Source organism: Panthera leo, chromosome B1 (assembly GCF_018350215.1).
Source record: "Panthera leo isolate Ple1 chromosome B1, P.leo_Ple1_pat1.1, whole genome shotgun sequence".
Taxonomy (NCBI): Eukaryota; Metazoa; Chordata; class Mammalia; order Carnivora; family Felidae; genus Panthera; species Panthera leo.
Window position 1 is genome coordinate 119,501,630 of NC_056682.1, and position 27,792 is coordinate 119,529,421.

Below are 27,792 nucleotides of genomic sequence, written 5' to 3' on the forward strand. Positions count from 1 at the left end.
CTGAATAACTTGAATTAAGAAATAAGCTCTGGTGGGGCGCCTGTGGTACCTGTGGTGGTGGCTCAGTTGGTTGAGCGTTGGACTTTGGCTCAGGTCATGATTTTACAGTTCCTGAGTTTGAGCCCCAAATCGGGGAGCCTGCTTTGTCTCCCTCTTTTTCTGTCCCTCCCCTATTCTGTGTGCATACACACACACATGTGCTGTCTCAAAAATACATAAGCATTGGGGCACCCGAGTGGCTCAGTTGGTTAAGCTGTCTGGCTTCAGTTCAGGTCATGAGCTCACGGTTTGTGGGTTTAACCCACATCGAGCCTGGAGCCTGCTTCGGATTTTGTGTCTCCTTCTCTCTCTGCCCCTCCCCTGCTCATGCTCTGTCTCTCGCTGTCTGTCTCTCTCAAAAATAAACAGTAAAAAAAGTTAAAAAAAAAATTAAAAAAATTAAAAAAAAAAAAGAAATAAGCTGTGGAGATCCTAGAAGACACCCAAGGGTCATCAGTTGTCCATTGGTTGTCCATGCTTTCCTTCAGACAAGACATTTCTAACATTTTTAAAACATATTTATTATTGAGAGACAGACAGAGACAGAGCATGAGCATGGGAGGGCCAGAGAGAAGAGGAGACACAGAATCCAAAGCAGGCTCCAGGCTCTGAGCTGTCAGCACAGAGTCGGACGTGGGGCTCGAACTCACAAACTGCGAGATCATGACCTGAGCCGAAGTCGGCCACTTAACCGACTGAGCCACCCAGGCACCCCGAGACAAGGCATTTCTAGAGACTGTGCCTGCAACATAAAAAACCCTGGACATTAGTAAATCCATAATTCTCTCAGTGGCTTCAGAGTTTATGCCTAGGGAACATTTCTTTTATCACAAATATAAGTTGAACACTTCTCTACAGTTCTTAGGCTATTAGGATATGTTATTTTTATGTTATTAAGAATTATTTTTTAAAGTTTACTTATTTTTGAGAGACAGAGAGAGACAGAGCATGAGCGGGGGAGGGACAGAGGGAGACAGAATACGAAGGAGGCTCTAGGCTTGGGACTCGAACTTACGAACTATGAGATCGTGACCTGAGCTGAAGTCAGGTGCCCAACTGGCTGAGCCAGCCAGGCGCCCCAGGGTATGTTATTTTTAGATGGCAAGTTTCCTGCGTATTCTAACCATTAGCTTTCCTTGTAATATCTATCCTGCTTTTATTTTATATTTGTGTAAATCATACTTTATTCCAAGTACATTTATCTACATTAAGACTTTCACATAAGAATGGATCATATTTAAGTGTAAAGCTACCGGTATCAAAGCTTGGGTTTTCATTTGTGTGCCAAGAATAATTTTCCTCCTTCTGAAAAGTACCAAACAAAGTATCAAAACAAGAAATAGAACTAGAAAACATTAAAGTTTCTTTGATAAAATGACAAACTCCCTCCAAGTTAAAAAAAATAAAAATAAAGAAAGCTGTGTTTTCTAGAGTGAGCTAGAGTGAGCTCTTTGGACCATGCTCTGGCCCCATAGAGAAGTACTTTTCTTTTCTTTTTTGTTTTTAATGTTTATTTATTTTTGAGAGAGAGAGAGAGAGCGAGCAGAGGAGGGGCAAAGAGAGGGGAGAGGATTCAAAGTGGGCTCTGAGCTGTCAGCACAGAGCCTGACTCGGGGCTCAAACTCACAAACTGTGAGATCATGACCTGAGCCGAAGTCGGACGCTCAACCAACTGAGCCACCCAGGTGCCTGAACAGAAGTACTTTTCTATCTGGAGAAGATGATCTACCTAGTCTGTTTGATGTTGTTGTGTGTGTCAGAGAGATAAATTGTGTCACAATGCTGTAAGCCTTGCTGAAAATGACATCTCAACCTGGTTTGGCTAGTTTGAAATCTTAGTCTTCCTTGGCTTTGTAGCTTATAAAATGTTTTAATCTGTATTGTCTCAATAAACTCTTGTAACAGCCTGGAAGAGCTAAGCAGATGCAACTACAAAGATGACAAAACGGTTCATGTTTCAGTTAGAATAACTCAAGTCTTCTGAAGCTTGTTTCATTTCTCCTTCCTCAGTGCGTGGCTGCCAGGAGACCTTCGGTTGGAGGAGTCTGTGTGCATTCCTTACAAGATCATGCAGCTCTCTCAAACAGGGTTTCATTGCTTTACCAGGAGTCATAGATGAACGCGCAGTAACAGTGAGAGCACTTCTTGTCCAGCAAAAATGTGGTGTGAATGAGTTTCTGGAAAAAGACTAGAAGTGAAGCTGGTCAAAAGGACCCTTAAGTAGATTTAAACTTGGGATAGTACAGACACTGAGGAGACAACACTTGCTGTTTGCTTTCTTACTTCCAGTAGACACATTTAAATTCTTAAGTTAAAAGTGTTTTGTGAACTAGATAAGCCAGTGATACCACTGTCGCATGCGTGCACGCACGTGCACACACACACACACACACACACACACACACACACACAAGCAAACAGTCAATTACCACTTTTTAATTCCTAATCTTTTATATTTTAATGGGAATGGGAGATACTGGGACTAGAAGACTTGAAGTAAGGAAAGGCAAAGGAAGAGGGTGTGGGTCTCAGGTATTACGGGGTTGAGAGCCCAGAGGAGAAAATGGTTCCCTGTTATAGTTTTCATTTTGTAATTCTGCCTAAGGCTAAGATTTGTACTAAGTTTAACTCGAAAACAAAATTCTTAATTGTTCTTACATGATTATACTTCCCAGCAGTTCAGTAAAGCTTTGGGACTCTGACCCTCAAGAGTTGGGAGAGTACAGATATGGGTAGTATCTCTCCCGTGGAGACTTATTCATGCCAGCTGGTCAGCTCACTCCATTCCCCCTCCAAGATCTGGTACTATTCTGGATTCACAGAATGAAGGGTTGGATGCCTTTTGGAGCTATTTTTATAAATCTATCCTATTTTTGTTAGCTTTCTGTGATAAAGAAGCATGCCAGCCACACAGCCTGGGATCTCTGCATCTGCTGCTCAGGACTGTCCCCATTGGGCACATAGAGACGCATTGACTGATTCTAACTCCCCATTTTAGAGGCCACTCAGGATTCTACCACCATCTACAGTTTGACCATTTTTATTCCTTTAATTATAAAGTTTTTAAAAAATATTTTTATTTATTTTTGAGACAGAGAGCATGAGCAAGGGAGGGGCAGAGAGAGGGGGAGACACAGAATCTGAAGCGGGTTCCAGGATCTGAGCTGTCAGCACAGAGCCTTATGCAGGGCTCGAACTCACAGACCGTGAGATCATGACCTGAGCTTAAGTCAGACACTTAACCCACTGAGCCACCCAGGGGCCCCTATTCCTTTAATTATAAAAGATGTACCTTGTAAAAAATTCAAGCACCATAAAAGTATATGAAGAAAAAGGTATGTTTTCTTTAATCTTATCTTTTGAGAAAGATCTTATTCTTCCCTTTGAATCCCTTTGTTCTCTAAACCTGCTCCTTAGGAGGAAAACATTGTAAATAGCTTGGTGCATGTTCCCCCAGACCTTTGTTAATTTAAGTGCACACACACACACACACACACACACACACACACACACACTGCTGTTTATATTGTTTTACAACACATTCTGTTCTTACTGTTTTCATTAATTTATTCAACACCTTTCCATGTTAGTACATATAAAATTTCCAAAAATTTTAAGAATATACTAAAAATTGTATGGAATTACAAAGCACAGAAAACCATGGTGAGGTCATGCTGGGTGAGCTGGGCTGAAGGGGAGCAAAAGACTTGGAGCTATGGGTCCTTTAGAAAATAACTAAAGAAAAGGAAGAAGAGTGAAGAAAAACAAAGGCTAATATAATTTTGTTTAATTTAATCGAATTGAAGTCACACTGAGTATTATTACAACACTGACTGGTATTTTTTTTCTGGTGGTAAAATGCAAAGAGGCAGATTTGGACCTATGCTCTAGTCTAAATGTGTTACTTCACCGTTTCACTTGACTCTCCTGAGCTTTCTTTTCCTTAAAAAACGACCAGATTAGACTTGATGTTATCCATGGTTCTTTCTATTTCTGATTAGTGCTTTAATTTCCTGGGGGAAAAAAAAGAGCCTCAAGAATTTTGTTGGGTATAAAGTAGTCTTTGTTCCAGAGTATTCTTGGTTGTTCTTGTCCATTTCTCAATGGCACTTCACTTGGCTGATTACACAGGTCACATTACCCTACCATGTTAGCTTATAATAATACTGACATTCTGCTTTACAGTTTATAAAGAGTTTTCACACACCTTATCACATCCGATGTTCACAGTTATTCAGTGACACAGATTGAGCAGACATTATTTTAATCCCCATTTCGTAGATTAGGAATTTAGTTCACACAGGACATGAAGAAATTTGATTCCTACCTACATTGTCTGTAGTACTGACAGCTGAATAGACATATAGACATGCGTGATATGGACAGTCATTACCTTGCTCTAATTTGAGAATTTTAAGTGTGGGATGTTTGTAATAATAAGGAATGGATATTATTTGATACTTACAGGAAAAAGGAAGTTTAAAATCACTGAGGCTTTTTTTTTGCTTTTTTTCTTTTTTTTATACCACAGTGACCATAAAGAATCTTTTGGGGCATCAGTAGATAAAGATGCCTTTGACCCCGTGGAACTTGGAGAGTTTCTGGATTCTGTTAGATCCTGCTTCTTTGCTCTAGATTCGCCGGTTCCAAAGACTGCCTTGTGGTTCTCCATGCTCTTTTAGGTCTTCCAGGGCTTTTCATTTTGCATTTCTTCATCTCGAAATGTGCTTCTTCTGCTCTTGTCTTTCTGTCAAATGTCTACTTATCCTTCAAGCTCAAGGGTTACTTGCTCTGTCAGTTATTTGCTCAGCATCTCCTGCAGATATAGGTGCTTTTCTCTCTCTACCGCAACCTTTAAGATCTCCGTTATAGCAATCATCTCATTTCTGTCTAAACTGAAGTACAACCTTCAGTATCTTCTTAAAAGGAAGATAAAATGCATCCTTTTACTCTTGTATTCCCAGACAGCATGGATACAGATGTTAAAAATACGTATGAAACGAGGAAATTAATTTCACTGAATATTATGAAGTCAGGATTTAGCAAAACTTAGATTGAGTTTCTACGTAATTTGTTGTGGGAACTTTCTTCTTTACTTCTTAATCCTGTGTTTTATCTTTTAAACTTTGAAGCAATTACAAACTTATAGAAAAGATGCAAGCAAGGACCTTTCCCCGCTGAACCATTTGAGTGTAAGTTGCTGGTCTAATGTCCTATTACCTTGGAAAACTTTAACATGTATTTTCTATATTCTTTGACCAATTCCTTGTTTTCAGGCACAACAAGAGATTCCAGGGGTGTCTTGTTCTTCACCTGCCTGGTCCTAGAATCAACCCTTTCTCTAAGGAGCCCCCGTTCCTATTAGAGGAGAATAGTTTTTATTTAATTTTTTATTTTTTAAAGTTTCATTTTTACTTAAGTATCCTCTACACCCAACACGGGGCTTGAACTCACGACCCTGAGGTCAAGAGTGCCATGCTCTGCTGACTGAGCCAGCCAGCCACCCCCTGAGAATAGGTTTTACATGCTTAGCTCAGTGCCACAGGTATGCTCATCGATTGCTATTGGGGCATCACTGTTCCCAGGACCTGGCAGTGGACAGAGCTGGGGATTATTTACAATTATATCTATTTTTTATCTGTTTATACTGAAAACCATGAATTTGCAATGACTTTTCCAATTCCAACCCAACAGCATGGGTTTTCTCCCTTTCCAAATTTGCAAACCCTTTTCTTGACAGTGAGGAAACTGGCTGCTACTTTCTTTAATATATTCACTTGTTCAATGAATCTTTTTATGTCTAGCTAATTTTTTATTTCTGCTACGATTTTCTTCTCCCCAGTTCTCTCCTTCTCCTGCTTGGGTTCAACACCCTATGATTCTGCACCCAAAATTCAGTATGAGAGGGATTTCCACCCATATCTGAGCAAATCTCAGCCACCAGCTGGGCGTCCTACAATTCAACTCAGTTTTGACATTATCTATCTGGAGATAGAACCAGATCCCATAGATTAACGGCTCGTTCCTGTAAGATTACCCCCTGCCTCCGGCAGTTACAAAGTCCAGGTTGATACCTGTGCACTGACCTACTGACTAGATTTGAGGGTCCAATGACTCACAGATCTCTGAGAATCACTTTACTTACTAGATCCCCAGTTTATTGTAAAAGGACCAGGGATAGCCAGATGGAAGAGATGCGCAGGACAAGTTATGAGAAAAAGGACTGGAGCCTCCACACCTTCTCCAGGGGCAGTCTGTCTCTACTTTCCATCAATCTCCATGAATTCACCAACCCAGAGGCTCTCTAAACTTAGTCCTTTTGGTTGTTTTTGTTGTTTTATGTTTATTTTTTATTTTTGAGAGTGGGAGAACGAGAAGGGAAGGGCAGAGAGAGAGGGAGACAGAGAATCTGAAGTGGGCTCCATGCTGACAGCAGTGAGCTCAATGCAGGGCTCAAACTCATGAACTGTGAGATCAGAACCTGAGTCAAAGTTGGACGCTCAACCGACTAAGACCCCCAGAGGCCCCTGTCCTTTTGGGTTTTTATGGAAACTTCATTACATGGGTATGGTTGATTAAATCATTGGTTTTTGGCGATTGAGTCAATGTCCCTGACCCTAGGGGTCAGGGGAATGGGATGGAAAGTTGTAGTCTTCTAATCACATGGTTGATACTCCTGGCAAACAGCCCCCATCCTCTGGTGGGGGTCCAAAAGTCACCTCAGTAACATAACAAGAGACACCTTTGTCACTCTCATAACTTAGGAAATTCCAAGGTTTTAGGAGCTGTGTGCCAGAAACGGGAATGAAGACCAAGAACATATTTCTTATTTTAAATGACACTATCAATCTAGTCTTGAAGCCAAGACTACACTGTAGGTTAGCTAACTGGGAGAATAAAAAAAAATCATTATCACACGTGCCACGTGAGGCAGCTCTCTGCTCACCACAGCGTCTGGTACCTAACGCTACTGTTCAGCAGGGTTTCTCTCCTCATCTTCAAGCACAGATGACTTTATCACCCATCCAGACTCTGACTCTCCACACTCAGCTGCCTCTCTGTCCCTCAACCCATGTATTCCCTCCTGTCTTTGCTCTGGCTCTGAGATACCACACTAAGCCACCGTGGATGCACTCAGTCTTCTAGACTGGGCTCTGACAAACTGTGCTGGGACGAATGCTCCCCTCATCATACCTGGGTGCTAACATTCTGTGTTGGAGTGCATGCACATATTCTTGCCCCATTAGGGATGCATCTTCTGATTTTCCACGTTCCCTTCACCATCTGGATACGTGTGTCAGCCTGCGTGGGCTCTAACTGCTCACACTAAGTTTCCCTCCTTCTTGGATATCCTTCTTCTCTTGTTCAGGTTCCAACACCCCTCTCTGGGCCACTGCGACTGCCCTCCACACAGATACTATTTACCATGCTATGCTCCACCTCGTGGCTATAAGACTGGAGGGAGCAGAAGAGAAGGGAAGGGGAAGAAGGGAAAGGGTTGTGCTATCGCTTCAATTTGCTTATTCATCCTTCCACGGGGAAATGAATGCATGAGAAAGTTTAAAAGATGCCCATTTGCTCCTTATTTGCAAAAGTAACAAAAGACGTGGACTGAGAAAAATTTGAAGCTATTAGAAAAAGTAAGACTTGACTTTAAATATCGTTTCCACTGGAGAATTGAACTTGTATTTCTCTTATAGGTGTTTCATGTTTTGTTCTGATAGATGACTCCTAAATTAGACATTTATAAATAAGGCTGGAATGGATACTTGTTCTTCTGTCCTAACTTTCTTGTTTCATAGATGAGGGAATTGAACCTATCACCAAGTTTCTCAGGTGACATTGTCCGGAAGAGAAAGCATCTTTCAAGATCCTGGCTGGTGTTCCCGGCATTCTCTCCTAAACATTATCATTTAAAATTATTTAAACTTTAAGGCAAATTTCTGAAAGAAATTATAGTTTATAGCATTCCATTTTATATTTTAAACTGGAAGTCCTTTTTTCAGTAATGATATGGCTGATACAATGTCATATTTTGGTCCCTAAAACATTATCTGAGTAGTACTTTGGTGATTATGTTTCATTAGAGTGGACAATCTAGAAATTAGCCTTACCAATTTGGTAGTTAGTAACTCGTAATTTTCTGAATGTCCTGTCTTAATTGCATGCCTAAATTATGTTAGCTGTATTTGGTAAAGTTGCCAAGCAAGTTGATTATTATTTTTTTAATTTATTGTCTTTTGGGGTTGATGGGTAGGTAAAATATATGTACAGAGACATGAATGACTAATACAAAAATTTCATTTAAAAAATCCATAATACAAAATTTGTATTATTATTATTTTAGAGAGAGAGAAAGGGAGAGAGAGAGAGAGAGAGAGAGAGAGAGAGAGAGAGAGAATGTGCATGTGTAAGTAGGGGAGGGGCTGAAGGAAAAGGAGAGAGAATCTTAAGCAGGCCTCATGCTTAGCATAGAGCCCACCTGGGGTTTGGTCCCACGACCTTGGGATCATGACCTGAGTTGAAATCAAGGGTTGGACGCTTAACCAACTGAGCCACTCAGGCACCCCTAAATTTTATGTTACTTAAAGCCCATTTATATTTATGGAAAATCCAACATCTTATCAATGTTGCAGTTCAAGCTGGGAATGAACAACTTGGGTGTGGATAAACGGTCTAGAGCATTCATTAATTTCTAAGAATCACCTTGAGTCATTGAGGCCAAAGGGAAAAATAGGCAGCAAACTACACTTAAGAACCCAATAAAAATTGAGCACCTGAGTGGCTCAGTCGGTTAAGCCTCTGACCCTTGATTGTGGCTTAGGTCGTGGGCTTGTGAGTTTGAGCCCCACATAAGGCTTCATGCTGAGAGTGAGGACCCTCCTTGAGATTCTCTCTTTCTCTCTCTCTGCCCCTCCCCACTCTCTCTCTGAATAAATAAACTTTTTTTTTTTTTAAGAATCTGATAAAAATCTTGAAGAATCCCATCATCTGTGTAATTTAAGAGTTTAATTATGACATGAATTTACTTCTGGCCCTTGGGTGAAATATTTGCCCTTCTGTAATTTCACAAATTATTACTAACAAATGTATAGATTTTTATAATGGAAAGGGACACAGCATCAGGATCATTTTGCTGATATTCCTCTGAGGCAGGAATCTGTCTACCACTTACCTGTGCGTTTGAAACACCTTCAGTTGTGGAGCAATCACTACCCCCCAAGCATTTGTGCTTTATATTTCACAGAAACCGTCCTCCTGGTAATTTTGCCCTGTTACTGCTGCCTTCTGCTCTCTGTAGTTAGAATACAGTTAAACATTTTCCATATGATAGCTCTTCAGTTATGTCCACCCAAATCCTCATCCTTCTGGAATTTTCTCTCTGTGTCTCTGTTTTTCTCATTCACATCTAAGTTTCTCATGGGAGAAGAGATTTTGTCCCATTCCTCATCTCCTTGCCTTTTTCTGCCCTTAGGGTCTCCTAAGATCTGATTTAAGAGGCTGTGCACTCCCCCCGGTGAAAGGCAAGAACACTATGAATTCTTCCTATTGTACTTAGCCATGTAGCAGGGAATCAAGGTTTACTTTATTTCTGGACAGTTATATCCACCAGACACAACCTTTGTCCCCAAACACCGCCTTCACTTTGCACAAACTTGTTGACCTCACACCTAAGTCAGCTTTTCTTGAACCCTCATTTGAACAAACAAACATTCATTCTGATCTGCGGATATCCTGTGCGGCGTCAGGAAGGGCCGGCTTGGGCAGTGCAAGCTCAGTTAGCCTGCCACCACGCTGGAGATTTGGTTTCCTTTTTTCCTCCGGAGTTTACGAAGTGAGACAAAAAAGCAATTCCTGCTAACCTCTTAGACAATGCATGGGGCTCTTGACTCTATTCTAGGAAGTCGGTTTCATCAAGGTAACAGATCACCGAGACCAGAAAGGAGGCTGGGGACGCCGACAGGGACGTGGCATTCAGGTAACCCCCCAGGGTGCGGGTGGGGAGCCGGGTCGGACGAGGAATGCGCAGTGCACACGAAGAGGAAAGGCCAGCGGCCCTGCGCCCCGGCGTGGACGAGCGCGGGAGTTCAGGCTAGGGGAGGGTGTGTGTGTGTCACCACGTGCTAGAGAGGAGGGGACAGGGCCCGCCTCTTATCTGTCTGTAAAGGGCGCAGGGCCGATCTCGGAGTTTCAGAGCTGACTAGCCAGAGACAGTGTTGAGAGAGAAAGAGAGAAAGAAAGAGACTGAGACTCACGTGGACACACACAGAGACGCAGATACAGAAACAGACAGGCGAGGTGAGAGGTTAGCAGGCTAGTTTGCCAAGCCCAGAGAAGAGATCTGGGAGAGGGAGGGTCCCGTTTAGACGCAAAGCCCAGGACTTCGAAGGGGCTGTTTCCTGCAGCTCCTTGGGGACTGCCCGTCTCACCCCTTCCAAGTTTCCTTTACGGGAATTTAGCAGCAAGACAGGAAGAGGAGGTGGGGTTCTACCGTTCGAGTGGTTTTAGTTCTTCCTAAGCAATTGCTTGGTTTGGGGCTTTATATCCGGGAGGAGCGTGTCACCACACTATGCAAATCCTGGGACATTTGCAAACCCGGCTCCGGGGCAGTTGGCCCCACGCCCGGCCGGGCCTTCGAGGGCTCGGGCCACGCAGTGCTCCCGGGGCTGGCCGGCGGTGGCCCGCTGGCCTTTATCTCTGTCCCCCTTTGTCCTCTTTATCTTAGGCTCTCCAGGAGGCCCGGGGGCCCGCTGTGCCTATCGCTCCCCGCCCCCCGGCTGCACCGCCACTTCAATGCCCCGCAGGTCGCGGGCTGCGGCTCTTCCCAAGGCGGCGGAGGACCAGGGGCGCCCGCGTCACGGCTGACTCGGACCCGCGCCGACAACTGAACCGCGCGCGGGCTCTTGGGCACCCGCGCAGGTGCGCCCAGCGCGTCCCCGTGCGCTCCAGCCCGTTTCAGGCCCTCGAAAGGCAGCCCCGGCCAGGATGGCCCCGGGCCGGGCGGTGGCTGGGCTCCTGCTGCTGGCGGCCGCGGGCATCGGAGGGACGGCGGCGGGGCCCGGGCTCGCCTTCAGCGAGGATGTACTGAGCCTGTTCGGCGCGAATCGCAGCCTGTCGGCGGCGCAGCTCGCGCGCCTGCTGGAGCAGCTGGGAGCCGCCCCCGCGGAAGGTGTCGCGGAGCCCGGGCAGCTGCACTTCAATCAGGTACGGCCCTTCCAGTGTCCGCGGACACCCATGGACTTCCATTTGTGTAGGAACGCTATTTATTTGGGAAGAGCGAGGGAGGAAGACTTTCGGGGCATTTTTCAAGCGCGGGGCGGTATCTGATTGGCGGCACTTAATTTTCACCCCACTGGGCTTCTCGAACCAGGGTTAAAGGGCTGGTGTTGTTGAGGGAGCCAGAAATTGCAGTTTTACGCCTGAGGAGCTGCGAGGTCAGAGGCTTGTGGTCATAACATTTTATAGAAAAGTTTATGAAGTAGTCGAGGGGGGAAGCACCTTTATGAGATGCTTTTTAGATTGGAACGGCGTACTTAAGTCTTCCCAGCAAAGATAGTGGCTCACCTGGCCCCTCATTAACAGTTGCTTGGTGCACCCTCATCTAACAGCTAAGAACTGCTGACGAGATACTTTGTAGTTGTCTTTCCTATGTAGGTTTCATGAGGCCTCCAGAGCTGAAGGGTCTGTTGTACAGAGAAAGGGAAACCAATGAGGGCTTGACCAAGATCGGATACCCAGTTGGTGCCGGAACTGGATTGAGTCTTAGTTTTCAGTCATTTGTCAGGTCAAGCGTTTGATTCTAATATTCGTTCGAAATAAAAAATATATATATTTCTTAGTACATATACAGTATTAGCTAGGCATTTGGTAATGTCTTCGATTTAAGGACAGCTATGAGCTACCTAGGAGAATTTTAAGATCATACCTATTAGTAAATTTCAAAAAGGATGCTGTTGTAGATTCCTAGTCGCTTCCATGATAAATATTCTATGATTATTTCTTAAAACCATGAGGTAGGCAAAGGGTGCTTTCAGCATCCTCCCCAAACTCCTCCCCACTTCCAAAAATTCAGTTAACTCAGTGCCTTGATTTTTTCCCCTTCTGCTCTTGTTCCACTAACAACTGAGGATGAATAGCAGTGTGCAGTATTTTGCCTAGTGTTTGTCACTTATGGGCAGTGTTAGTTTGTGTTACAAAAAGTTTTTGTGTTCTGAGATGTTTAGGAAATACTGCATACTATGTATTCTCCACTCTTGGGAATTTAGCATTTTCCAATGTATCTAATCTTGGATGTCAGACACGGAAACTTTAATCAAGTAAAATCCTTGCTAATACCACTATAGGTAGGTTTGCATTCTTTTTTATTAGATATATCTTACCTCAATTAAAATATACAATATTCAAGAAGTAGAACTTTCTGGTGCCATGGGGTATCAGAGGGCGGCCTGCCTTTGACCATGAAGCGTTTTGTGGTCCGTTTACCTATGTTCTTTAGTAAATTATATGTAGTTCCATTTCTGGCATGACATTACATTTGGTTTAGTGTCTGAGAACTTACATGTTGGAAAACTGAAATGCCTCCATAGTATATAGATATTTCAGAAAATAAAGCAAACACCTTCCTCAGTACTTTTTGTCTAGTTGTAGTCTCTTCTTTTCAATTAGGGGAAACAGCTGACTAAAGTATTTCTAGGTAGGAGTAGGAGTGGTGGGTCATATGCTTAGAAAGAAGCTTCAGGATTTCACTTGCAGCTGCATATCTGTGGCCCACACATTGTTTTGATTTAAATTATCTCCTTATCTTGTAGTGTCTGGAGGTGTAGATTAATTATAAAGTGACAAAAGACCCCTGAGCCATCTGTTGGCAAAGACACTGGAAAATATGCCTAGATTATTTAGGAAAATCAGTTAACTTTATTAGCAGTATGATCCCAGTTTATGAGTAAGTTGGATGCCTCAATAAGTAAATTATATGCACATTGACACCTTGTTTCTTGTTTCCATGTTTGCATATTTAACTACCTTCATTATGGCCTTCGTGGGCATCAAAAAGAGACATGAAGAAGCCCGTAATTACTTTGGAAACAAAGGGAAGCTGCAGAAGGTTTATCATGTAGTCAGGCCTAACACACATCAACTTGATGTTCTAAAAAGTCCTAAAGAAAACAATAGTCATCCGTTAAATGGTGACAGATGAAATGCCATTCCTGAGAATCTGTTAATCTGCTGGCATTCATATCCATTCTGGCAGGACACTATCCAGTCTGGAACAAAAGTTAGAGCCATTACTATCTCTGTCTTAAAGAATGCATCTTCAGGGGCGCCTGGGTGGCTCAGTTGGTTAAGCGGCCAACTTCGGCCGACTTCGGCTCAGGTCATGATCTCACGATCTGTGAGTTCGAGCCCCGCGTCGGGCCCTGTGCTGACAGCTCAGAGCCTGGAGCCTGTTTCAGATTCTGTGTCTCCCTGTCTCTGACCCTCCCCCGTTCGTGCTCTGTCTTTCTCTGTCTCAAAAATAAATAAACGTTAAAAAAAATTAAAAAAAAAAAAAAAGAATGCATCTTCAGTTTCCTCACCTACAATGAAGTAGAATAAATAATACATGAGCTTGTTGTGAGAAGCTTGACTTTCTGACTTTGAAAAAGGCTGAGAAAATAGAATTTATTTTGATGAGCCAGGGATTTATTCAGTCTTCTAAGAGATTTATTTACAAATGGCATTGCTCTTTGGATGGGGGCTGTGATGTTTCTTAGGTAGGCTTTTCTCAAGTCATAGACTACTGTATGCTGGAGGTTGGTTAGACAATTTTGGAAGGTTTTCTAATATTTTTTCCCACATCCTTAAGTACTATTAAGTTAAGTTGTTGCTTTGGGAGACCAAAGTGATCTGAGTTTAAACTGGAGACAATGGAACAATTGAGTTTCTCCTTCTGCTGCTTATGGTTACTGGGGGTATAAAGAGCAGGTGGAATAGGCCACCCAGACAGTGAGGGGAGGGACCTGGGACATGAATGAGTCTCTGGGGCTCCATGACTGGGTGTAAGTCTGATCTATCTCGGGGAGTTCCTACAATAAACAAGGGCACCCCAAGGGGCGCCTGGGTGGTTTAGTCGGTTAAGTGTCCGACTCTTGATTTCGGCTCAGGTCATGATCTCACAGTTGGTGAGATCCAGCCCCATATCTGGCTCCATGCGGGGTGTGGAGCCTGCTTGGGATTTTCTCTCCTCTCTCTCTCTCTCTTCCTCTCCCTTCTACCTCTCCTCCACTCTCTCTCACTTTCTGTCTCAAAAAAAAAATACACAAAACTATCCCCCCCAAAAAAAGCAGGGGCACCCCAACTGAATGAATATCCTGGGTGATTTGATTTAGGGGATTTAAGAATGGCCTTAGTGGGACCTTTTCTTTGTTCCAGTGTTCACTCTCATTCTCCAGGTGTTCTTTTCTTTTAATTTTCTCTTCAAAAAAACCTCACCTCCTAGTTCTTAGCTGTAGATACTACCTAAACAGCATGATAAAAAGGAAGACTCTCATCCTCCAAATGATAACACTAAGCTTCAGGAAATGACTCTTTTCAGATAAATCAGTCACCCAGGGAGGGATAGTAGGAGTGTTGGAAACGAGGGAGTGGGTGTGGGACTTTGGCACGTGAGGTGAACTTGTTTCATCCATCACTCAACCTTATGTTTTACTTCTCTCTCTTAACTTTTTGTTTTTTTCTCACAGAAAACTCCCACTTTTATTTTTCCTTTCACATTCCTACACCTAGTTGCCTGAACCTTGTTTGTTTTTGTATTTAAAAAAAATATTTTTTAATGTTTTATTTATTTTTGAGGAAGAGAGAGAGACAGAGTACGAGCAGGGGAGGGGCAGAGAGAGAGGGAGACACAGAATCTGAAGCAGGCTGCAGGCTCTGAGCTGTTAGCACAGAGCCCCATGTGGGGCTTGAATTCATGAACTACGAGATCATAACCAGACTGGAAATCAGATGCTTAACAGACTGAGCCATTCAGAAGCCCCTTGTTTTTTATTTTAGATGTTTATTTATTTATTTTGAGAGAGAGAGAGAGCGAGCTCCAGCGTGCAAGCGGGGGTGGGGGGGACAGAGAGTGAGGGGGAGAGAATCCCAAGCAGGCTCCATTCCTAGCAGTGGTTAGATTCTGCAAATTTCGAGATCATGACCTGAGATGAAATCAAGAGTCAGATGCTTAACCCACTGAACCACCCAGATGCCCCCCTGAACTTTGTTTTTAAACCTCTTCCAATTAGTATACAATCTTCCTAATGCAACACTTGGAGTATGCATCTCTCCTTTCAAAACTCAGCCATGAGCCTTCTCTTTGCTGGTGAAGTTTAAATCCTGAGTCTGGCATTCAAGGCCCTGTGCCTCTAGGTTGACCCTGAGATGTCATCCTACCTCTCCAGACCTGGCACTCACTTAACTAAACTAGTCACTCTTCTGTGAATTCACTTGAAACTTTTGCACAGCCACTTCCTAGCTAATTATCTTCCTTGTACCCTTCCTGTTTCCAACTAGGAAGTCCTTCTTTTCCTTGAATTACCCTATCAAAATCATATGTTCTTAAAAGCCTAGCTGAACTCCTCCATAAAACCTCTCTGGGGCATCACAGCCAGCACTGACTCACTGATTTCTCTCTTTTTTGAATTCCTGAAATAGTTTTTTTTTTATGCTAATTACATTTAACTCTTCATGTGTTTAACAGAGGTCTTGAATGACTACTATACTCTAATTAGGGTGGTCATGTTTAAAGTAGAAATCTGATCATATCACTCATCTTACTAAAACAATTAAATTCCTTCAAGATAAACTTCAAACACTTTAATGTGGCTTAACCCCTTTTATGATCTGGTTCCTGTGTATTTCTCAAGGCTTGTCCTTTGCCGCTATTCTCATTTTAATGGATCTCCCTTAGTTCCTCGCTCTCCCTATATATCTGCTGATGCTTCAGGTATCGGTGTAGACGTTACTGCTTCTGAGAAGCCTTTCTTGATCTGCTCAAGCATTTAGTAGGAACCTTTCTATGATCCTATGTTAATCGGTGCCTATGCAATCATAATATATTCTATGTTGCAATTATATTATAATATGTAAATAACATCATGAGTTACAATACACACATGATTGTAAACAAATTTAAGGGAAGGATCTGACTCATCTCTAGGGGCTAGTGTAGTGCTTGGTACGTAACACATACGTATTACCTATTTTTTGAGTGAATGAGTGAAGATTGTTTAATATAGGTAAAATAGTTTGGGCTTTCCCATGACGTTATAGTATATTGAGGGAGGTATGACATATGCATACATAACCACAATGCACCGCAGCATGACATGTGTAATTAAGAATTGCAAACAAAAGTGTAACAGGATCAGCCTTGTGTTTTCAGAAAATCCTTCCGCATGAGAGTGTGGAATGTGTTGGGTCGGGCCAAGACAGAATGAAGGAGGAGTCTGTGGTGGTTTGCAAGAGATGTAATGACTGTGTGGGCCTGGAGATAGTCGGGAGGTAGCATAAAGACCCTACCTCTTGCAGAAAAGCAGGCAATAAAAGTGCCCCCAAATAAATATCTTCTACTTCAATCTTTTGCCTGTTGTGTCATTTAACTATTGTTAAATCTTTTCCTTCATTAGTTTCTGGCCTAATGATGCCAGAGGGAGAAGCAGTGAGGTAACTGTAGGCCTTTTATTTCAGTGGATGGCCTGGCTAGTGGTGTGTGTGGTGTGTGTGTGTGTGTGTGTGTGTGTGTGTGTGTGTTCATGACATATGTATTGTATGCATAGTTTGTTCTATTGTACTTTTTCCTGGGGTGGGGGTCATGGTAGGTTAGATGGAGGTTAGAGGGAGGTTGTGGGAACCGCTGACATGAATGGAGGAGAGAAAGAGCATCTGTTCTTTTGGCTTTTGTGTTCTGAGAAATGGCTGGGGTAAGTCTTCTAGGAATGCCTTCCAGCCTGCTCGTTCAGGTGAGAAATGAAGGGCGGGACAGAGGGCGAGGTTGCATTTAGGTCTCTGGTTGCTTTTCCTTTAAGACAATGTACCTATTCTGATCTATTACATCACTCTCATTTAAGTTGACAGAGTACAGTTAAATCATTGTTTCCTGATTTGGGAAGTTTTGGGAAAACGAAGGACACTCGTAATTCATTTGACTGTGATGTCAAGAATTTAGTTTGCTTCTTTGCCAGGTATGATTGGAATCTGTCCAGGAAAATGCCCTTCATTCTTTCCATATTTAACTACTCTAAGAGTCACATGGACCCTTTTGTACAAAACATAAATAATTGTGTCTAGGAATTTATTTGTCTTGTACTATGTGCCATAACTCTTAGCCAGTTTATTTGTATTTTCACATTTCATACTCCCAACCCTACGATAATGGCACCATTATTATCTTCATTTTCCACATGAGAAAAACGTGGTACAGAAAGATTAAGTAACTCACCTGGTGTCACATGGGAAGTGGTAGAACCTCAGTCAATCCTCAACACTATGGGATAGTGGATTTTTTGAATTATGGTCTTGGAAATCATACTCTCTCTACCCTGGGCCAGTATTACCTCAGATTTTGAATTGTGAGTAGAAGTTACTCATCATTGATCACTTATCAGCTTATCCATTGCTTAGTCACTTGAAGGGAACTGTGCCAAGAGTATAGAAACTACAGTGGTGATAATGAGTCCTTTTCCTCAGAGAGCTTATAATCTAAATAAATAAGATGTGAAAGGTATACAAGGCAAACTGCGTAGTTAAGTAATCGCTAAGGCAAATATGGTGAGAGATATCACTAGGCTGTCTGTGGTTAACTGTCATATGAAGACTGGTGATAGCATGTGCTACTAGTTTATTTTTCTTATTTTTAATTTTTGAGAGAGAGAGAGAGAGAGAGAGTGAGAATGGGCGGGGGAGGGGCAGAGAGAGAGGTGAGAGGGAATCTTAAGCAGGCCCCATGCCCCATGTGAAGCCTGATGAAGGGCTCAATCCCACTATGTGAGATCACGACTTAAACTGAAATCAAGAGCTGGGTGCTTAGGTGACTGAGCTACCCAGGCGCCCCAGCATGTGCTACTAGTTTCAAAGGTGAAGGGGGTGCCTGGGTGGCTCAGTTGGTTGAGTGACCGACTTCGGCTCAGGTCATGATCTCACCGTTCGTGAATTCAAGCCCTGCATCGGGCTCTGTGCTGACAGCTCAGAGCCTGGAGCCTGCTTCGGATTCTGTGTCTCCCTCCCTATCTGCCCCTCCCCTGCTCACGCACTGTCTGTCTGTCTCTCAAAGAATAAATAAACAATAACAAAAATTTTAAAAAAAAGGGTGAAGGATCATTTTGGGAAACATTTCAGGGAGGAGTTACAAATCAGTAACTCCTTTTGGATAAGTTTGCGTATCTGGTTCAGTTTCTAAAATATTTGTTGATTGAACATCTGCTTGTATCAAATGTGTCTCGTACTATTAACCACAGGATGGACTTTCCTGTGGACAACATGAATTCTTTTATAGAATGAAATTGTCCTTGATTCTTTCTTATATGATGAATTTTTCTCGGAGAAAATATTTTGGCAGCAATAGTTTTCCTAATTCTGAGTTTTAAGTCTTCCCTCTGAAAGGCATATTAATCAACTTGTGTTTTCCTGTAGGGATAGACTCCGAGTAGGAGAGAAACACCTATGCCTCCTGTTAAAACTTTCAGTGCTGTTTTCACTTTTACTCTAGAAGGATTCTGGCAATGAATTTACTCTCTCTTCTGGCAGTTGAGAGGGTAGATCCTCCTTTAGGTGCCTGTGAAGCAACTGCCTTGCTGGCTGCACAGCGCTGCAGAAAGTGGTTTGTGCCAAGGTGCTAGGAAGGAGTTGAAGCAATGAGGGAAGAGTAGGTGAGCAGAATGATTAACTCTGGCTGTAGGCAGGTCAATGCTGCAGTTAGCAGGAGAGGGCAGAGGTAAACTTTTCTCCTTACTGGGGATAGATCTTTATTCCTTGCTCACAGTAGAGTAGCTGGGTGGGGAGATTTGCAGTTTTTATGCTTCCCAGGATTCATGCCATATCCTGCTTCCTGATCATACCTATCTTGGGATATGCTGAGGTGCAGGGACTTCATTTCCTTGTCATAAAAACCCATTGCTGGGGCGCCTGAGTGGCTCAGTCAGTTAAGCATCTGACTTCAGCTCAGGTCATGATCTCACAGTTCCTGGGTTTGAACCCTGCATCTGGCTCTGTGCTGACAGCTCAGAGTCTGGAGCCTGCTTCAGATTCTGTGTCTCCCTCTGTCTCTGCCCCTCCCTCGCTCGTGTACTCTCTCTCTCTCTCAAAAATAAATAAACATTAAAAAAAAAAACCATTGTTTTTCAACTATGACTGTTTTAAGTTTTCTAAACTTAAGGGTTTTAAATTTAATGTACACTAAATTTCATGTACATTTGAGTCCTCTATGTGATCAGTTTCTTTTGGTTATAGTAGTAGAGATTGGGGGAGAAGAATAGGAATATAAATAGGAATGGGAAATAAGGCCTGAGGTTGAGAGGGATTGATATTCCTCAGGGAAAAGAGAAGCAGCCCTATATAAAGGCAGCTTATTGAGGTTGGTAATAAGAGTTTGTAAGTCACTTATATTCAGAGTGGCATTTCCTCAAGGGACTATCCATATTGCTAAGGGCAAACAGTTAATATTGGGGTCATTTACAATGCAATTTATTTAAAAAAAGAATGTTACTAAACTGTAGACCACCGAAGAAACTATAGTTTTCAGAAAGTTTTCCCATTCCCAACTCTAGATAACAGTAGGTTCCTGCTTGTAATTGAAGCTAATTCATTTATTCTCAAACTATTCCCAGTTGTCTATTTCAGGGGCAAATGAGTTTGCCGAGTCTTGAGATTTATAAAGAAATGAAACTATCATTGAATTACCTTTGTGATGGAGGGATTTGGGAGCATAGAAAATCTCCAGAATGGAGCCTTGTTTCAGTTGGTTTCTGTCTCCTTCCAAAGATCCTCTGTTGTTTTTCTTGGCCTGGAGTTTAAGGAGAACAAAAACAAAAATCTGTGAATCTAGATCAAAGGTGTTAACCTGAAAAGTAGTATTATGCCTTGGAAGTCCAAGTATTTAATATCTTGACTTTTTTTATGACTAACTGAAGGGCTAGAAAACAAAAAACAGGTGTGCCTTGATAAGGCCTCTAAGGCTTTAGTTCTATGAACATAGCTCAAAAATAATCCAGAGTTGTCATCGATTTATTTGGTGAGCTTCTTAGATCTCTGACTATAGTAGAGAATACAACATAATGGTTAACAATTTGGCCTCTGGAATCAAACAGACCTGGGCTGAAATTCTAATTTGTCACTTATTACCTGGGGAATCACAGGAAAGTCCTTAACCTCCTTAATCCTTAGTTTTTACATCTGTGAACTGAAAAAAAAAAATGAACTGTACTCTTAGGATGGTTGTTTGAACTAAAATATAAAAACAATAATAACATTTACTGAGCAATTACTATATTTCAGGCACTTCTATCTTCAGCGCATTATATGTAGTAACTCAAATAAAATTTTTTTCCCATTACCTATGTTACTCCAAATAATGAATAACAAATAAAGAAATACATGTAGAACATTTAGCGTCATGCCTGGCTCGAACATATGCTCAATGCATACTTTATAATACTGTGTTACTTGATATAGTGATAACTGTTCTTAACAAAATTGTCTTTCGCTGGAGGCCTGAGCACCCTAGTGTCGGTCAACTTACAGAGGAAAGCACTGCTATAAAAAGACAGTAAGCATTAACGAAATGAAAAGTTCAATGAGAAATATGCCAGTCCTAAAACTCAGTAGGAAGTATGTCAGTCCATTGACTTTGGTTTCAGTGTTAGTTTCCATGACAGCTCTTACCTTGAGAGAGTCTTTGACTGTTTGCTTCTGCTTCCCTTTTATCAAACACTGGGGATAAATTCCAAAAAATGTAAGCCTTTGGTGTATAGGCTAAAGAAATAATATTGAGTGTTTCAATGTGCGTTGAAGTTATGAGTATTTCTTCTCCTCCAGAGTTCTGCTGAGGCTGTGTTGTATTGTTTTTATCCAGCATTTACATCATACTGAAATGTGAATGGTTGGGAGTGCATGGTGTATTTCTAGAAATTGATCTAATTGTGGTTTTAAGTGTAGATTTACTTCAGGATCTCTGTATGGGTTTTATAAGCGGACAGAATCCAGGGTCCTTCACGTCTAGCTGGCCTTGTTAGTTGGAAAGCAGGTAAGAGAACAGGGGCTACTTTGGTCTCCCTGGGATAAGTTTGGCATGAGAGTTAGCTCAAACTGCGTATGAAAGGGAATGATAAAATCAGTAGGCTGATTCTGAGTTGGGTCACAGATCCTGCTTCGTGCGAATGTTGAACATGTGTGCTAGAAAACACACAGCCTCTTTTGTTAAAAAATGCATGCTATTGATGATACCAGGCAATTGATTTTATATATCAAATCATGATGCTCTACCATTTTCTTTAGGAGCAGAGATCTCAGAATTTAGGGATAGTCTTTGCTTACTTCACCTACACACCTTAATAAGAAAAGCTACACATTGGCTCTATTTAAAAAAAAAATTTTTTTTAACGTTTATTTGTTATTGAGAGACAGAGACAGAGCACAAGCATGGGAGGGGCAGAGAGAGGAGGAGACACAGAATCTGAAACAGGCTCCAGACTCTGAGCTGTCAGCACAGAGCCCGACGTGGGGCTTGAAGTCACAAACTGCGACATCATGACCTGAGCTGAAGTAGGACGTCCAACCGACTGAGCCACCCAGGCGCCCCGGCTCTATTAATCGTGGGATGAATGCCAGTTAAAGAAATATTCTGGGTAGGACCTTCACTCTAGGAGAGGAAGTAGGTTGTGTTCTAATAGGAATGAGGTTAACATTTATGGAGTACTTATCATGTGCCAGACACTGTGCTCGGTACTTCCTTATACGTCATCCCATTAACCCTCCTAATCTCACAGGATAAGAGTTCTAGGTATTCCCATGAGGAAAGCCAGTCTTAGCTAGGATAAATACGTCACTCAGATTCAGAGCTCAGAAGTGGCAGAGTGAGGATTCTTTTCCAGAGGCACTGGACTTCAAAACCTATGCTCTTTCCATTTTGTTCCTCGTGCCGAAGAATATCATCCCACGGACGAGCTGCTTGATTTTCCGAAATGTCAAGTGTCCCTTACTTTCATCTATGTGCCTGGATGTCAAGGTAGAATTGATGCGAGCTTCTTGAAGTCACTGGGAACTGTACAATCGTTTGAAGCAGGAAGGTGTTCTCTGCTGATATTACTCTTGTTCAGAAAACAAGAAAAAAGTTATTATTATTATTATTTTTCCCTGCTGAAGTTGTCTCTGCAACAGTCAGGGCTAGCTCTAAAACCTGATGTTAATTCCTTCACAGCTATTTTTCAACCTTGCAATGTTATTTTCTGATTATTGGCATTTGACACTCAAAACAGTATTGGGGGAGAATTAAGACATACCAGTTTGCCCAGAAACTGAGACACAAATAAGTCATTTGGCAAAAGTCACCAAGTATCCAGATTTGTCTTGGAGAACAGACATTCCAAGTCTGAATGCCTGTTTCTTCTCCACTGTGCTGGTTTTGGGCAGATGCTATGTTACTGGGGCCCCTGTGCTGTGAATTCCCTGAATATCTCACGGTGTTTATGCACTGCTTTCTGTATATAATGGGCCAGTGGAAATATTTGAATTGCCATTCCATTTTCTCACCTTCCAGTCACTCCACAGCACACTGTGGGCTCTGTCCCTAATGCTTTCATGAAATTACCCTACAGGACATCACCCAGAACCTTCTTACTGCTAAATACAATGGACGCTTCCCAGGTGAAACACACCCTTTCCTTGCCTGTGACTATGTGTGCTTTGATTTTCTTACCTCTCTTTCTGCTTCTTTTCAATTTCAGTGTTCTTTGCTCGTCTTTTAAGTATTGATGTTCCTCAGGGTTCTACCTCAAGTCCTCTTCCTTTTGATTTTACACACTCCCTCCACATAATGTCCATCTGTCCTCCGACTGAAGTTTTCACCTGTTTGTAGATGCTCCCTAAGGGGGTTGGCTGGGTCCAGATTTCTCTCTTGAGGTTTAGCCTGGCACATCCTGTTGCCGATTGATGTGCAGTCCTCTCCCGTCCCCAGCTCAGCAGGTCTAAACCTAATCCAGATGGAGCTCATCAACTCTATCCTTTCTCCATCACAGCCTCCTGGTAATTCCATTCTGCCAGTCTCAGTGATCAGCATCGCCGTCTGCTTGGTTGGTTGACTAAGTCGAAAAACTGGATGTTATTCTTGAAACCCCTACCCCCTTATTGCAAATGCACATAAGTCCTGTCACAGTAAGGTCAACATGGTTCTGACTCAATCTTTCTAAACTCCAGGGTTCTCTTTAGTCTGATAGGGATAATTTTACCTATTTTATGGGATTGTTGTGGAGATTAAATGAGTTATTGTATCTTGCCATTCTGTCATGTGCTTGGCATGCTGCAAGTGCTCAATACATGTCTGCCCTGTTTCTCTTGCTGCCACTGCATCCAGTCTTGCCCCGTGTCCCTTCCTATGCTCCACATTCCTGCCAGATTTCATCTCTAATATGCAAATTTGATCATTGCACCCTCCTTAAATGGCTTCTTATTACTGTTAGAATAAAATCTAATTCACCTGATATTCAAGACCCTGCAGTATATATTCCTACCCCTGTATTTCTCCAACCTTATTTCTCCTTTTTCCTTCACATCTCAACTTAGATAATTGCTTTCTCTTGGAAGCCTCTGACAATCCCAATACTTTCAGGTGGGTTAATTATCCTTTCTCCACACCCTAACACTTACCAGGCCATACTATAGTTATTTATATTTATATCTAAGCCCTGCAATAGTCTGTAAGACCTCGGAGTTTAGGGATCGGGTTCATTTCAATCACTTTCTCTTTTTCTGTAACTAGCATAGTATCCGGCATTTAGTAGGTATTCAGAAAATATTTGTTGAATGAATGAATAGCTCCAACATTTTAACACCAAATTTTATACTAACATACTAAAATAACTTTTTAAAAAAATTGTTATGTTTTATTTATTCTTGAGACAGAGAGAGAGAGAGAGAGAGAGAGAGAGAGACTGACTATGAGTGGGGGAGCAGCAGAGCAAGAGAGGGACACAGAATATGCTGCAGGCTCCAGGCTCTGAGCTGTCAGCACAGAGCCTGACGCGGGGCTCGAACTCACAGACCGTGAGATCATGACCTGAGCTGAAGTCTGATGCCCAACCAACTGAGCCACCCAGGCGCCCTTAAAATAACTTCTTAAATCAACCTAAATGTCTCATTTGATTCGAGGCAAACTAGCAATTCCTTTATTTGGTGCAGACAAATTTTTAAAATAGTATAAAAGAAATAGTATGTTAAAGTGTAACCTGTATATCATCAGAGAAGGAAATAATAAAGCTTTTATTTCTTCTAATTTCTGAATTTTGTCAAAAAAATTTTTTTTTTCTAATTTAGACTTGGATTTTCTCCATGGCTTATAGTTATAGTTCTTAGGGCAAGTTGGAAAAGTTGGTGTTAGTATAGCTTATTTGTGGTATCAGGGCCACCCTGAACTGATTGTGGAAAAGTTTCATGGCATAGCAGAGAAACTTGTGATTGGAAAACTTGGCTCTTCAGAGGTGAATAACTGGTAAATGACTTTCAGGTTATTGAGTTGTATTTCTCAGAATTATACTCAGATACTATGTACGAGTAGTTTCCAATTTTTTTCATCCATCCTCCCTTTCTTTAATCTGTCAAATATGTGATTGTTATAAATTGAGTGTCTTACATGGTCCAAAGCCTTATTAGGGGTTGAAGAAGATGTAAAAGGACTACATCTGTCCTTTTGAGATCTTCATGTGATCTTACTAAAGAGATATCCATTTTCATGAACAGATGATAATACAAAGAAGCACACTATAAGTGCTAACCAAAAAATACCACCCGCGTTAAGAGTCTGGTGAGCATGCAGTATTAATCAGCGGAGGTGGGGGCCAAAGGTCAGGACAGATAGGAGTTGGATACTTTGAAAGGATATGTATCAGAACTCTAGGTAGGGATCATGGGGCATGCAAAGTCCCAATACAAGACTTGTTAAAACTTTTTATTTAGAATAAAGAGTTTGGGGCACCTGAGTGGCTCGGTCAGTTAAGTGTCTGCCTCCGGCTCAGGTCATGATCTCACGGTTTGTGGGTTCAAGCCCTGCATCAGACTCTGTGCTGACAGCTCGGAGCCCCTTGGGATCCTCTGTCTCCCTCTCTCTCTGCCCCTCCCCTGCTCATGTGCTCTCTCTCTCTCTCTTTCCCTTTCTCAAGAAATAAATAAAAACGTTAAAAAATAATAAAAATAAAATAAAATAAATCAGAATAGAGAGTTCCAGTATGCTTTTGGAGGATGGTAAAGGCAGCAGGAAGATTGGAGACAGGTAATTGAAGTTCTTCCATGTTAGGACTTTAGATGCTTGGCAGAAGGAAAGTTTTTTATTTTTGTGTGGGGAGCTCTTTGAGTAGAAGAGTGACAGTGGCAGTGTTTCAATAGAAGCAATCTTATGGGGATGTAGGATAAATAGGGTGAGAGGTATATTAGGTAAGATCAGTTAGAAGCTCCCAACTTGTCAATTAAGTGGTATCTGGAGGCCTATGTGTCAGTCTTATGTACCAGACTCAAGTTTGTACTCTTTTGTACTCTTAAAAATTATTGAGAACACCAAAGACCTTCAGTATATGTAGTTTATATCTATTGATATATACCATTATAGAAATTAATGTTGAGAAGAATTTTAAATATTTAATATATTAAAAATAACATTAATAAGCCCATACTATATTAGCAGTTTTTAATGAAAACATAATTGTATTTTTCATAACAAAAAATTGTGAGAAGAATGGCATTGTTTTACATTTTTGTAAATCTCTTTAACATGTGGCTTAGAAGACAGGTATATTCTGATATATGCTCCTGTATTCAATTTGTTGTGACATATGTCACATAGCTTCTGGAATACCCATTGTTCACTCATAAAAAAATGAAAATGCAGTCTATTTATTATAAAAATAAGTTTTACCTTACACATTCTCTGAAAGGGTTTTGGTAATCTGTAGGGGTGCCTGGATGACATCTTGAGACCTACTGTCCTAAAGGATTTTTCATAATATTGGGGCTGGGGTGGATGAAGTCATTCCTTGTATGCAGAGGTGAGATGACTTTGAAGGATGAGCTCACCCTTGTGACATTTGCCCCAGTCCTGACTGGAGAGCAGTCATATCTTCTACACCTTATCTCTGAAGGGGCCGAGTGGAAGGCCCTTGGTGAGCAGCAAGACCCAAAGACCTTTTGATCCTGGCAGCAAATGGGAGAAGGCTGTCCTCACAGGTGATGGAAAGTAAGGGGGTTCCTGCTAGCTGGAGGCAGGTCAGGGTCAGAAAGTCAAGAATCCACACTGAATGTCTGTGCTCTGATACCATGCCAGCTTTCAGGGGCAAGGACGCCTTGAGAAACTGAATGTGGATGGGACAGGTCTGAGACATGTGTCAACAGCTATGGTAAAATCAGAAAAGTCTTTAAACCTCTTTTAAAAAGTGTATCGTAGCTTTTAAAGTTTCTTTTTCTCTAGTAAAATAAAAAAAATTCCAGCTTGTCTTAATTGTGTTTGGAGGAACCTAGAAAAAGAGATTGAAGAAACTCCCCATGATTTAACTTTATTTTTCTAATTGGAACAGGAATACACATACATTGTCTAAAACTTGGCAAATATAGAGAAGCAGAGAGGAAAAAATAAAAATCACCCATAATTTCATCACCGAGAGAGAAACACTGTTAATATTTTGAAGCATACCTTTCCAGATTGGATTGAACCTTATTTATAGAATGATGCCATTTGATACATACTGTTTCACGGTAATATTATTTCCCCGAACAATGTATCATAAAGCAAGCTATTTTCTTTAAATAATATACCTAAGGCCCTTTATGTCTCTTCTTTAGGAGCAGTTTTGAGAGTGAATGTGAATGCTTGTGCGCACATGTGTTTTTGTGTGTGTGTATGTGTGTATTCTGCGTGGAAATGCATCAGCACTCTAGTGGCTTCAGTAAGAGGTGTGAGAAGAGTTGAGGGAACGATGGAAAAATGAATTGGGAAAACAGAGCTGGGATCGCTCAATTAGCCACCTCTTGAACCTAGAGATCACGTGTCTAGAATGTTCTTTGTGCAAACCTTAGAAAAAAGTCCCTTTTATCTTGGTAAAATTGTATTGAGAAGACGTTGAAGAGGAAATGAAGAGGGAAAAAGTTCAAGAGAATGTTGCTTAGTGTGACTCAGTGCCATATATATATTGAGCAATACCAAGGGGGTTTGGAAGAGGTACTCAACGCTCCTTGTGACTAAGGCTTGGTAGTTCCATTATTGCATCAGCAGCAACTCTGGAAGTGGTGTTTTCAGTCATTCTGACTTTGAACACGCCTGCTGCCAGGATGGAGCATCGAAATCCCTGGTTCCATGACATTGTGCAGTTACCCCTGAAAGGATGAACAGGTACTGTCCACTTGTTTCATGGTCAGAAAGGGCCTCCCAGTTGTTAAACTCAAACCACCTTTTCAACATTTCAGTATTTAAGTTGTTCTTTTGGGAGCTTTGGCTAGTCGCCACTTGGAACCACTCTAATGTATACCGCACTTTCTGGGCTT

General features: G+C 41.8%; 1 protein-coding gene across 2 annotated transcripts in view; it reads left to right on the forward strand.

The window, feature by feature from the left end:
- Positions 1-9,829: 9,829 nt before the first annotated feature.
- The window catches only part of SLC39A8 (solute carrier family 39 member 8), an 80,373-nt gene continuing 62,410 nt past the window's right edge, over positions 9,830-27,792 (forward strand). Inside the window, exons 1-2 of one of the 2 annotated variants that reach the window (XM_042935817.1) lie at positions 9,830-10,018; positions 10,766-11,244. In XM_042935817.1, coding sequence (XP_042791751.1) covers positions 11,026-11,244 — 219 coding nt within the window. In that variant the 5' untranslated portion in view covers positions 9,830-10,018; positions 10,766-11,025. Of the gene's footprint in view, positions 10,019-10,205; positions 10,339-10,765; positions 11,245-27,792 lie in introns of those variants that run through there. The other variant, XM_042935816.1, reaches the window with a different exon arrangement.